Source organism: Halyomorpha halys, unplaced genomic scaffold (genome assembly GCF_000696795.3).
Source record: "Halyomorpha halys isolate HHAL.00 unplaced genomic scaffold, Hhal_1.1 Scaffold1014.1, whole genome shotgun sequence".
In the NCBI taxonomy this organism is placed as follows: Eukaryota; Metazoa; Arthropoda; class Insecta; order Hemiptera; family Pentatomidae; genus Halyomorpha; species Halyomorpha halys.
The window spans coordinates 267,302-280,440 of record NW_027116643.1 but is presented as its reverse complement, the minus strand read 5'-3'; the positions used below and the strand labels follow the sequence as shown (position 1 = coordinate 280,440).

Below are 13,139 nucleotides of genomic sequence, written 5' to 3'. Positions count from 1 at the left end.
TTATCATAAAATCCTTAATGCTCCTTATTTTGTACTAATAAAACCATCCATAAAGACCTAAATGTTCCTTATGTAACCGATCTAGCCCGAACCCGATATTATTCCTTCCATAATAAACTCCCTAACCACCCAAACCCACTAGTTTCTAACCTTGCTTCCTCTTCCATTCCTGGCAATCCTCCGAGGCGCCTGAAAAGAAGATGGCCTCGTGACCTTATATTGTAAACTGTTTTTAGAGTTCTACTACTGGGTAGTTTCTCTACATCCTGTATCATATCATTATGTCATTATGATCAAATTTACTTGTTATATTTTTTTATACAGTTGTAAATATCAATGAATAAATAAATAAAAAAAAAAATAAAAAAATTATCATATTTCTTTTCATTCTTGTATAATCGTGTACATGAGTAGTAAACCGAAAAAATCACTTCAATGAAGAATAGGAACTCGATTACGTTTTTTAAAATGGTGAATGATAAATGTTGTTTAATATTCGCTGGAATGGACCTTATACTGAAAAACAGTGTATAAACTAAGTATGCATTTCACACCCCTTCTTCCCCTTAGACTAAGCCTATGACAAGTCGATCACGACACTCTTCTAAGATCAAAAGTAGATCTGATATACAGAAAAGTTGGCCACCCCGGTTTTAGAGCACCAAAGTTTCAAATTTAATTTCAATCTTTGAATTGGAAGAAATTGTTATGGTTTTCAAGAATAATTCTTGGGATTGTTATTTTATATTTTTCTTTTTTGTTTTCAAACGAGTAAAATCGTTTCAGTCGACAAAATAACGGACATTGAAGTCTGGTATATTACTAAAATCATCGATGGTACACTCTTCCCAGATTCCCGTTCAAAATCATTTCTTTATATTGCTAGGTGTGGGAAAAATCATGCAACCATGGCACTACTTTTTTAATGACTATTACTTCCTCGGTGAAATGGTATGCTGCAAGAAAAGGTATTTTTGTCAAATTGTAACCATGATTAAGGCATCTATATCCCTAAAGGTGTTTTATCCTAAAATTCACATGTCGCGTGTCATAAGCCCTTATTCCATTGTGTTTCTGAAGCTGTTCGACCTCGGTTTTCCGAAGGTAGATTTGTAGTTTTTATCTGCTAAAAGGAAGAGAGATCCAACTCTAAATTGACCTCAATCGCCTCCGCAAGTTGTCACGAGATACGGAAGTTGTTTGGGAGCTACCGAGTACTATTCCAAAAACTTTGACAAAATAATGGACGTTCCAGAGCTGGATGGCGAGTCAATTTTAATTACACTTCAATCTTATAAATTGTTGAGATATTCAATTTATATGAATAATCCGAAAAACCACGTCAAGAAACGCGCGATGTATTAGGAAATACATCGCGGGAGGACTCCATGGTCTGTCGCCCATATAACAATAATAATAATAATCCGATTTCTATCTTCAGCAATTAAGCTTTCATAGCACTCAATCTCACATAGTTTGAATTACAGATCGGAATTTAATTTTAAAAAATATATAGAACTTATTTGTGGAAACAATCCGAAAAATGGAAGACGCTTTAGGAGAAACATGGAACAGAATCCAGACGGAACTGCAATATGAAACTAGAAGAGGCTCTAATGACATGCTGCTGATTGCCTTGAATGGAAAGGAGATGGTATAGACACTGTCCATTAGGCGCAACTTTTTTGGCATTCCATATCAAGGTCCGATATGACATAATTATACGTTTAAAAATGTTTTCCCTGATAATGAGCAGATTGGTTTTTGAGATGTATATATGAAGGTATTAAATAGTTTTAATCTATTTAAATATTTCTTATATATTTGTTCTAAAATGATTAAATATTTGGAATTTTTGTTTACATAAAAATTCCAGTCCTAGTGATGAACACACTAAAATTCTCCTCCCCCATACCTCTTCCGTAAATTAGGGAGAGGGGTAGGGAAAGGTAGAGTTTAAGGTGAAGTCATATAGAAACTAATGTTTAATATAAAATTAAAGCTGACAAAATTTCCTCTTAGAATATTTATATTTTTTTTCTGTATCTGTTGTAGTTTTGGAGATATTCCATTTGACAGATACAAAAATTTCTGGAAAATGGATTTTCACCTCACGTTTATTTTTTTCCAGAAAATATAATGTTAAAATAAAAATGTTTGAAAAATACGATGATTAAATTTTTCCACTCCCTGGAGGTTAGTAACATATATCTCAGGTTTTTCAAAAGGCTGCATAGATTTCTCGGTTTATTGCCAATAACTTTTAACGTACTGCAAGTTGCTGAAATATTATTATAAACTAATTAATAGTGCATTAAACTAGATTCAATTTGATCTTTAATAGAAACTCCCTAACCACCCAAACCCACTAGTTTCTAATCTTGCTTCCTCTTCCATTTCTGGCAATCCTCCGAGGCGCCTGAAAAGAAGATGGCCTCGTGACCTTATATTGTAAACTGTTTTTAGAGTTCTACAACTGGGTAGTTTCTCTACATGCTGTATCCCATCATTATGTTATTATGATCAAATTTACTTGTTGTATTTTTTATACAGTTGTAAATATCAATAAATAAATTTAAAAAAAAAATCTTTAATAGAGTTTTTTATGTTCAATAATTCCCGAGATATAGTTTATCCACCAACATTATTTTTTTTTTTCAAATAACGAAGAGGAAATATTTGCTAAGATGTTTCGACTAATATCATAAAAACTACTAACATGTTCTTAGTAGGACAATCATTAGGAACTACTTTATGGTGTGTATAAGGAGGTTCAAATACACCCCTAATAGAACTTTCAACATTTGCCTAGATACAGTTTTTTTAACAACAATATATTTACTAAACAACAATTAACACTACGTGAATTAATTTTGTTTATAATTTTTCAATTTTTTATTGATTTATTTATTGTTTTTATTTTTGTTCTACTATCTCTTATATGTATATATTCTGTCTCATTCTTACTCCTTCTAACTTTGCTATATTCTTTTTTTACACTTCGTAATTAACGCTCGAATCAAAAGACACCAAATTATTGTCATATAAATAATATTTTTATTTATAGGATGGGCCTGTAAAATACAGAAATAAACGAACATCCTACCCTCTCTTCCTATGTTCGCACTGTACGCTTTCTCCAGCACTGTGAGAGGGATTTTATTTCCTGTTAAATTCTCGAAATTCAACAAAGCATCCTATATCGCGACCGTAGCCCAATGCTTATTGATTTTCCTGCTTTATACCGCGCTTCTTTGATATCTTCAGATGTTAACGCCAAAAAGAAGTTGTTGTTGTTGATTGTTGCTTAAAGGCGTAAAGCCCTCTGGTCATCAACGCCTATGGTATGATAAAAGTAAAAAAAAAATCAAAGTAAAAAAATAAATAAAAAACATAATAAAAAAAATCAATAAAAAATATAAAAAATCAATAAAAAAAAAAATCAAAGAGGATTTATAATTTATAAAGAAGGCGATGTACTTTTAAAAATTCAAAAACTAATGTAATTTTAGCTTCCTCATCTGTGAGAGCTTCTGATAAATTTGGGGTCAGTCGTATCCTGTTTATTATTGGTAAATAGTGAGTACATTCTTCAAAAATATAATTGTACCAAAAATTCACCAGGGAATGAATTTTATAAGTACAATTATGTAATATCTATTGCAAAACATTGAGTAAATCCATTCTTGATTACGCTAACCCAATAAAGTCAATTTTGTAAAATTTTTATAGCTGCGTTATTATACTTCTGATGCAGCGATATTATCCCACGAATGAATTTTTTTTTTATCCTTGGTGTTTTTATTATTTCCCATTTTTTTTTACAAACTGTTTATGCCAATTATCTTTATATTTATTAATAATGACTTTGCGTCAAAACTCAATATTGCGTGTTTATCAACTCTTACATTCATATTTGTGAATAAATATATATTTTACTTTATCAATAATTCAACCACTTTTTTTTTCGTTGTATATGAACGTATTCATCATTATTATGTTTTTATTTTGATTTATAATTTTTTTAATGTTTAAATAATCTCATGGAAAGCGGGGTAGCTTAATGATTTAGGCGTTGTCCCAGCACGCGAGTGTACTTACTTCTTACTTTGCAGGTTCTCCCAACCTCCATAAAGTGGGTACCCTTAATTGGGGTAAAATCTGGTGATTAAGCGTGATCTTGAACAAATTGCCTCCTTGCACAACCGTTTTTCAAACAGTAGTTCCTTATAAGTACTGAACCCCTGATCCTTCATGGATCGTTGCGGTACAGATTTTAGTTTTTTAATTAATCTCAATGTAGCAAAGCTAGCTGGAAAAACTTTTCCAAGATTTTCATTCGTAATAAATATTTGACCGCAGGGATTTATTCAAGTACAAAAAGGAGTAGATAAATAATTTTAAACTTAAGCACAGCCAGATTATAATATTTCATTATTATTTATATTCATATTCATTATTTATATTCATTATTATAATATTTCTTATTACTATTTATAAAAGAATATATTGTAATATGAAATTGTAAATATCAATTAAGCGTCCATTTGATCAATAAAAATTTTAAAATAAATGATTTGTACCGTTTTTAAATAAATATTAATACAAGAGGCCTCTCGACGTCAATATAACTTATATGGATATATTAGGATGTAATCCACATCAGAGATGGTAACTCAACACGTAGGTGATTATCAATTTATATTTGGTTGACGTGCTTGATTTTTCTTCCACCTTCTTTTCCAGCAAGCTCCGAGGACCGTTTCCCTTCCGACGTATAACCCCTCGAGGTCTGGGATTGGTGTTCGCTCGTGATCCCGCATGATCCGGAACCTATTCATCTCCGCTTGCGTACCATATTTCCTTATTATTCCAGGAGAGAAGGTCCCTCCAGTGGTATGGTAACGTCGAAAGATTAGTGTCTTCCCACCTTCTCTCTAACCTACTCTTCACTAACATAATTCTATCTCTTCTCTACCTACATTCTAATATTAGTGACACTGAAAAATATTAAACACACAATAACGAGGCCTTCGGTTAGATCATATTAAAAAAAACCCTCGATACATCCGTTCCCGTCACTATGGGTACTTTTTTTTCTAGCGTGCTTCAAAAAGTACACCCTATGGACATGTGGTTAAAGCATGCGGTCGACCATGCAGTAGCCGCAAGCTACAAAAAGCGTACATTAGCTCATAACTTATATGGTCAGTGCCTTTGGACCAGGGAGGACGACAAATTATAGTCTTCTTCAAAGAAAATGAAACCGAATAGAGGAGGTTGACCACGCTTACGCTCCCCAGCTTTATCTTTGGCGCAATAGAAATTTTCTCCATTTATGTAAATATATTTAACATCGCAAATATGAACTGCATATGAAATGCTATTTCCAATCATTTTCTCCATCTACAATGCAAATCCAATAAGCCATTCTCGAGAAAGTAGAAATTTAACCAAGAAATTCTTAGGCAAGATTAGAATAACTCAATTATTGTATTGTATTAGTAAACACAGAGAGAGAAGATATCCTGTGAGTGGGTCCCTCTACTCCTCCCCTGACTGCCCACCACTCCTATTAGCCACGCCTTTTGACTTCATTTTTCTTGGGAAAATGGCCAAGAGACCTGCTAATGAAAAAACGTCATTAGAGTGCTACCAATGAGCAGTTTCTCTGCTCGCCTGTATTATTCCATCATAAACTTACATTAAATTTACTGGATGTATCATTATGTACAATTATAAATTTCAATAAAGATTAAAAAAACAAAAATTTCTTAGCAGCTTACCATCTCCATTATACTCCCTTTTTTGCGGTTTCAAACATCATTGGAACAATTTAATCACTTTAAATCTACTTTCCTACTTTTTTAAATAATAATGAGATAAACAATCTGGTGCAATGCACGCCTCACAACATTTTCACTTACCAAACTACTTTGAGTTGAAAAGAATCCTCCTTCGTCCCCAAAAAAATATTTCTATATGATTCACTGGGGCAATACTTTTCCGTACTAATTTTCCAAATGAGATGAGAGATTAGCCAACTCCAATTTAAACAGTTTTCAGGAAAGCACCTTCAATATCATTTCTAGCTCTAAAATTTTAACATCTTCTTTGGAAATTTAGTTTTAAAAAAATAACAGTTTAATAAAATATACATTCTGCTCTTAACCATTTAAGGATTGCTAAATTGTTATGGAATCAATATTGAAAATACTAAGAATGGTTTTATGGAGTTAATCATTATGTCAGCTGAAAGACACAGTACATAGGTTAATTGGAATTAAAAAAGTAACTATTCAATAACTATGGTGGCATGAAAGCATTTATCTATCAGACTGCCAAAACGAAAAAACGTACTGCGCATGCGCCCATCAGTTTAACAGTAAACAGGTCTTACAACAGATCTTTTATTTATGTAATTTTTTTTTTTCATTCTCTATTACTTTCTGCTACTATATAAGTAATATATTATTTTTCTAAAACCTTTGGTTTATATAATACGTCTACATTACTACTCTTATCTCCAGAAATGTGTTTTCAATCTGGAAAAAAATATTAGTCTTCTTATCTCCTTAAGTAAATTATCAAATTCTTTCAGAGTTTATATTTTTCCATTTTCACCATCAGTAAAATGTCAGATGGTTAATTATATCAATTTAATAAAATTAAAGACACTTCAGAGGAAAATTTTCTTTTATAATTGTTTGATCCTTAAGTTCCCTTTTTCATTGTTTATATTTCCATCCATCACAATGGCCCCGATGAAGACCTACATTGTGGGTCGAAATGTCAGCAATCAGTACATAGTTGAAAACTTTTATTCTTTGAACACAGCCCTGACCATTTTCAAAGGATATATTTTTTTTTTCTTTGGATTCTACATAGCTAGAAACTTCAAATTTTGAGGAGTTAAAATTGTTTTTGGTAATCAAAATTACCGAAAAGGAGTTTACTCCCGCTGGGATAACTAATATTTACGCAGCCAACTGTCTCTTCAGGTGCATTACTGAAATCTGATGACATATTTCTCGGAAGCTGTGATGAATGTTCATTGGGAGGAGGAAAGAATACTGTTGTAATCTCAGTGTGATTGTGCCATCCTCATTGATATCTCTTTTGTTCTGATAGTTCAACGAGTCCAACAGGAGAACATCAACACTGTGTATAACATAATAGAACATTAAATATCGCGCTCCAATAGTGTTTGGGGTCAGCACTGGCTGCGATCATCAGCTGATTCATGCCAATGGCAGTCTTGGAGGTTATTTCAAAATGAAAATTTTAGTGTCTTTATCGTTTAAACTACTTTACTGAACATGAAAACACATAACAACCGTGTCGATATCAAAGTTGTCATAGTAGGGAACATGAGTGTAGGAAAAACTTCATTAATACAAAGATTTATCCATGAAAAATTTAAGGAGAATATGAACGAAACAGTAAGTAGCTAAGAACAGTTGATTGTAGCATTATTTTTTTAAAAAAATGACTGAATCTGAAGTTCTATCTTATTTGACTTAATAATCTATTATCAGCATGATTAATATAACCTGTTAGATAGGTGCAGCCTTTTCCGCTAAAGAAATGACATCTATGAATGGTAGCAAAAGAATTGTTGGCATTTGGGATACTGCAGGTACAGAAAGGTAATGACATTGTGTTATTTTAAGATGATTTCATTCGACTAGCACAATTAAAGAGAAATTTTTGTAGGTATCGTTCCATGGTGAAAATGTTCTACCGTGATGCCAAAGCTGCTATTGTATGTTTTGATATAACAAACAAAAGTTCATGGGAAGGCTTGAGAAGTTGGATCTCTGAGTTGAGAGAAGTAGAAGAGGTATTTTTAATTTTGTATTATTTTTCATGTTAGCAATGCTTAAAATTTGTTTATGTAAGTATAAAACTGTAAATTAATTATTTATTGCTTGCATTTCCTTTAATATGTTTCTTTTTTTAATAATCTTTTTAGTTATGCAATGATTAAAATATCATCGATTTATTGTTTTCATCAAAGATGTAGTTCAGTTGCTGCTTAAAAACTATCAGTTTTGAGTTATAATACCATTATAAATAGAATACCAGTTCAAATGGTATTTCGAAACCTCTGATAGAAAAAAATATAAGTTACTGCAAATGTATCGAGGGTGTACAAACAAACCAAATCATCAAAACCTAAAAATTTTCTTAGCTCTTATCCATCCCTTCTATAAAAAATAAAGCAAAAAAGAAACTTAATTCATCAATTTTATTTACATCCATACAATACATCCCACAATCCAAATGTTACAAATATTATTTGAAACAAAGAGCATACATACTGTGTTACTATCAACGAATTTGTGATTGATAGCATTGGTATCCATCAACCTACAATTAAATTTATCGTCCACTTTGATGACCTCTGATTTAGAGTGTCATTGTATTAGCTAACTATATAAAATTACTCCAATATAGTCCATACTTGTAATCTCTGTATTTTTATTACTTCTCTTATAAGTTGTATTATATTTTTCATGTATTTCTTATTAACCATTAATTTGGAAAGGATATGATTTCCAAAAAAACATTTTTTTTTTTAATATATTTTGTCAAGGTTCCTGATTTATAAAAATTTAGAACTAGGAATATTGCCATTGCAGAGACATTCAATAAATAAATAAAATGTGAAAAATATTTTTAAAAAAAGTTTATTAATATTAATATTATGGAGAAAATATTATTTTGAGGATAGAAGAAAGTGTGTTTGTTTTATATATAAAAAATGATAATTTATTTCATAAGTCTGAATTAAAATTTATTTACGATTTATAAATAATGCGTCTGAAATAAAGGATTATTTGGTGTTTTAAGTAGCACTATGTTGAAAAATAAAATTTATTTAATCATTTATATGTAAAATAAATATTTCGTATATTAAGGGTTAAAGTATGGATGAGCAATCATGATTATTAAAATACAGTAATATAATATAAAAACCTCTTTTTATATAAAAAAGTATATATTTGTTCGCATTGTATCTCTTATAAATTTTATTCAATTTTTAGCACTGCAAAGTTTATATTTGTGGAACAAAGAAAGACCTTATAGATGAAGGCATTTCAGAGCGAGAAGTTCCACTTGAAAAGTGCAATGAGTATGCTAAAGGTGAGTATAGAAAACTTATATCACTGCTATTATCAGTGATCAGTTATTTTAATTATATCCAAGTATTTATTATTGTTATTTATTTATTTGAATACCGTTGGCCTAGTAATAGTACTTCCTTACAAAGTACTGAACCCCTGATCCTTCTTGGGTTGTAGTGGTACAGATTTTAATTTAGTTTATTTGATTAATCCTTCATCAAAATCATTTTGAGTATACCAATGATCAGTTTAAAAACAAATTTTATTATCTACTTCTGTATCAATGGTCTGTGAATAATATATCCAATTATCATTTTAAATGGATCCATTTGATTGAAACATAATTGAGGAGAAAAATAGATTTTAAGAGAAATGAATTTTTAAATATTAATTGTAACTTTAAAGATTGTTTTACAAAATTATTAAATATTTATTTGCATTGCACTATAGTGCAAATAGTTTTATACCGAAAGTATTGATGTTATTGGTAATTGCTAATTGTATTTTATTTGGCATAGGTATACAGGTAAAACTAATGGAAACATCAAGTAAAACTGGAGAAAATGTGGGTAAGTTTTTATTACTTTTTGGTTTAGAACTAATAGTAAGGTTAATTAGGTATCATGTGTCCAACCACTTTGTAAAATCCAGACCACAATGGAAAACACTTTGTTTGGGGTTTGGTACTATCCATCAGAAAGGTGCAGAGTATATAATATCCACACTTACCACCTGTACCTAGGTTTTTGGAGGACTTATGATAGCATTAAGAGGAATATTAGCTGGTTCACAAGAGGCTCTTCTGCTAAGATTTGAAAGGTACCTACTAAGGAGAATCTAGGGCCCAGAATATGCAAAAATGTTTAATTAATAGAACTCCTTACTTCCTGATGTAGTAAAGGTGATAAAAGTGGGACATCTAATGTCCCCAAGTTTTGTATAGATTAGTGGGCTTACGTTGAAGTTCGCTATTTTTTTGATTTTTGAAAAAAAAAATATCTAAACGCCAGGAAAGGCAAAACATTTGTTTCTGCCATGAATACAACAGTGTAACAAAAGATAAAAAGTCATCAATTGTTCAATGCAATTGGGAAAGATCGTTCGGTCTCAGCTTTTCCTGTTCAAACCGTATGTAACTACTTTTCCTTTAGTTATTCATAAAATTCATTAATATTTCGTATTTATACATTTTTTACTATTGCTAACTATGGAAACTGATTATTTTTTTCTCGTAAACAAAATTGAAGTTACTTTAAAGGAAGTTTTTTAGACTATTTAACTGAGGATAAGATCTACTTGGTATTAAATAATGCTTAATTCCTCATTAATTTACCAAGAGAGATTTTGGAGAAAATCAAAAAAATCTATCAATTAAGTGGCACTTCTGGTCAGTCAATTTTAGCAAAAAAATTCATGTTTGCTAATAATTCTTAAATATATCCATATTTTCTGTATTTTCCTTTATTTGTAATGTTCCTAGTAACTGTGACCTTGACTAATACTAATATTAAAATGGATTTAAGAATCTTTGTGTGTATTTATATATGTATATCAATGCATTTTTTAATTTTAAAAGGAAATTACCTATTAATTCTAATATATTTGTAAGCTAACATTATAATACAAATTTTAAAACTTACAATCCTTGTTCACCAAAAACTCCTTTGAAAATATTTAATCATGATACAATATAATAAACATAGCTGCCTTACAATACAAACTCATAATTTCTTATTGATTAATAATTGTATTTTAATTTATATGTTGTATATCTAGGTTTTGTACTTGACAACAATTTACATTTTTAATATAATGTAACAAAAAAAGAAAAGAAGTACATTAAAACAGACATTTTGTAAAGAGTTATATTTTTAGGTTTTAAAAAAAATGTAGTTCTTATTTCTTGTTAATCTCTTTATATAGATTTATATATATATATTTCTATATATTTTTATATATGCCACTTTTTTAGGTGAACTTTTTCAATCAATTGTTGATGAATGTGTGCTGGATGAATCTATTACTGGAAAAAGTAGTTTGCAACTTGCTGAAAACGATAAACGAAGAATGTGTTGTTAAGATATTGTTATTAACTTTTAAAGGTATGAAACATCATTAATGTATCAATTTGCAAGTCTGAATATAGAATGTACAAATGTAAGTAACTGTAGATATCATTATTCTGTTTTAAAATTGTAAATAAAACCTCCTTTCTGATTGTAACAGTAATCCAAAGTTCAATAATGTATAGTATTTATAAAATTATTATTGTGATATAGGAAATAAATTCATTTTTTTTAGTTTTTACTAACCAATAACTTATAACTTAAATAGTTTTATTGCTATTGTAGGCACATTATTTTAATGTATTAATCTATGAATGTAATACTTCATTGTAAACTTTCTGAATTTTTTTTTATTAACTATCATTCGTCCCATCAATCGTATTACTTCAATCAATATTAAAATACATCATTCAAGTCTCAGTATGTCGTCTAAATGCTATATGATCTATCCATCACATCTTGTTGAAACCTTGCAATGTGTATTGGTCTTCTGGTTTTACTGTAATTGTTCTGATCCTCAATTTTAAAAATGTGGCACCGAAACTAGAGGCAGTAATGAAAAAAAAATGACATCAAAAAGATTTTTCAAATATTTTTTTAATTAAATGTATTAACATGTAAAAATTTCTTTCATTTGTACCCTTTTTTCGTAAAGGATTTTTTTTTTTTATAAATGCTGTATTGCTGTAATTATTGTGTTAAAAGATCTAAAGAAAACTTAAATGGCTACTTTTTGTTTGTTATTTTTTGTTAGCAATAACTGATAAAGTAAATATCACTGTGCTTTAATAGAAAAGATTTGAATTTCTTTCTAATATTTTACATTTATACATGCAGAATAATCTAAACACTTACTTTTTAAGTTGAAGATTTTAGTTACCAGAATGTGTCTTGTTCCTATGTAATTATATGTAGTGGTTCTCAAGAAAATATACTATGATATATCTTGTTCCTATGTAATTATGTGTATTGGCTCTCGAAACAATACAGTGAAATCCCATTTATCCGTAATAATATGGATGAGGTTTAGTAACATTAGTAAACAAAAATATTTTATATTAATTACATTTAATTAAGTGATCTGCAGAAAAAAATATATTTATTTACATAAGCATGTAAATATAAAATATTTAATCAGAAATTTTTATTTAGAGCTTGGAACTTTTCTTCAGGCAATGTTTAGCCACTATTTAAACAATAATACATCGGCAAGGGGAGTCTCTTCATACTATTCTATGAAATTTAAAGTAACTTTTAATAAAATGGATTGTCACTGGTTGGAAATTAATTTTGTAAGTATTAAAAAAAAGTAATATTTTGAACAATCTGAGTTTCTGATTCGTTAAATCCAATTAAGTGGGATTTCTACTGTAGGCTATTTCTGAAAGGATTTGTTCCGAAATTGTTATCACCTTAATTAAAAGTATTATATATTATAAAACAAAAACATTCTGTTGTTTTTATAGATAAGGCTGTATTTTAATAAATTTTATCTCTATTTCTTAGCTTGTTTTTACTGTATTTTTTCTCTAACTAAAAACTTTAAATTTCTAATAATTAATTGTGAAATATTTATAATTCATAGAAATAGATGAAATAAGAAATGTTCTGATATCTATGAACAATTAAGATAGATGATTGTAATTCTATACATCTATTAGACCAACTCAGGATAATATAAATGTTATGCTAACAGTTTTTCCTCAATAATGGAAGCCTTCTAGTCATGTTATTGTTAATATTATTCCTGTCTTATAGAAGGTTTTACTCTTGATCATGTGGAAATAATGTAATACAACAACTCCATAAATCAAGGAAGTATATTTATTATAAGTATGATTTACATGCTTATTTTGATAATGTTTACTGTTTGTATTCATTAAAAAATAAAACTTTGGTCTTACCTTATTACTTCTTAGAGAGTCTGCCTTTAATATCAGTT

The 13,139-nt window shown here is 29.4% G+C and overlaps 1 protein-coding gene across 2 annotated transcripts; it reads left to right on the top strand.

Annotated features, from left to right (window-relative positions):
* The first annotated feature begins 6,928 nt into the window (after window positions 1-6,928).
* LOC106687811 (ras-related protein Rab-24) lies at window positions 6,929-13,105 on the top strand. Of its 2 annotated transcripts, none has more exons than XM_014431911.2 (6): window positions 6,929-7,442; window positions 7,565-7,649; window positions 7,717-7,843; window positions 9,051-9,150; window positions 9,650-9,700; window positions 11,104-13,105. In XM_014431911.2, exons 2-6 carry the CDS (start codon window positions 7,588-7,590, stop codon window positions 11,208-11,210), a joined length of 447 nt encoding a protein of 148 aa, XP_014287397.1. In that variant the 5' UTR covers window positions 6,929-7,442; window positions 7,565-7,587; the 3' UTR covers window positions 11,211-13,105. The 2 variants fall into 2 exon arrangements, with proteins under 2 accessions (XP_014287397.1, XP_014287396.1); XM_014431910.3 differs by having other exon boundaries at window positions 6,986-7,442; window positions 7,561-7,649.
* The last annotated feature ends 34 nt before the right edge of the window (window positions 13,106-13,139 follow it).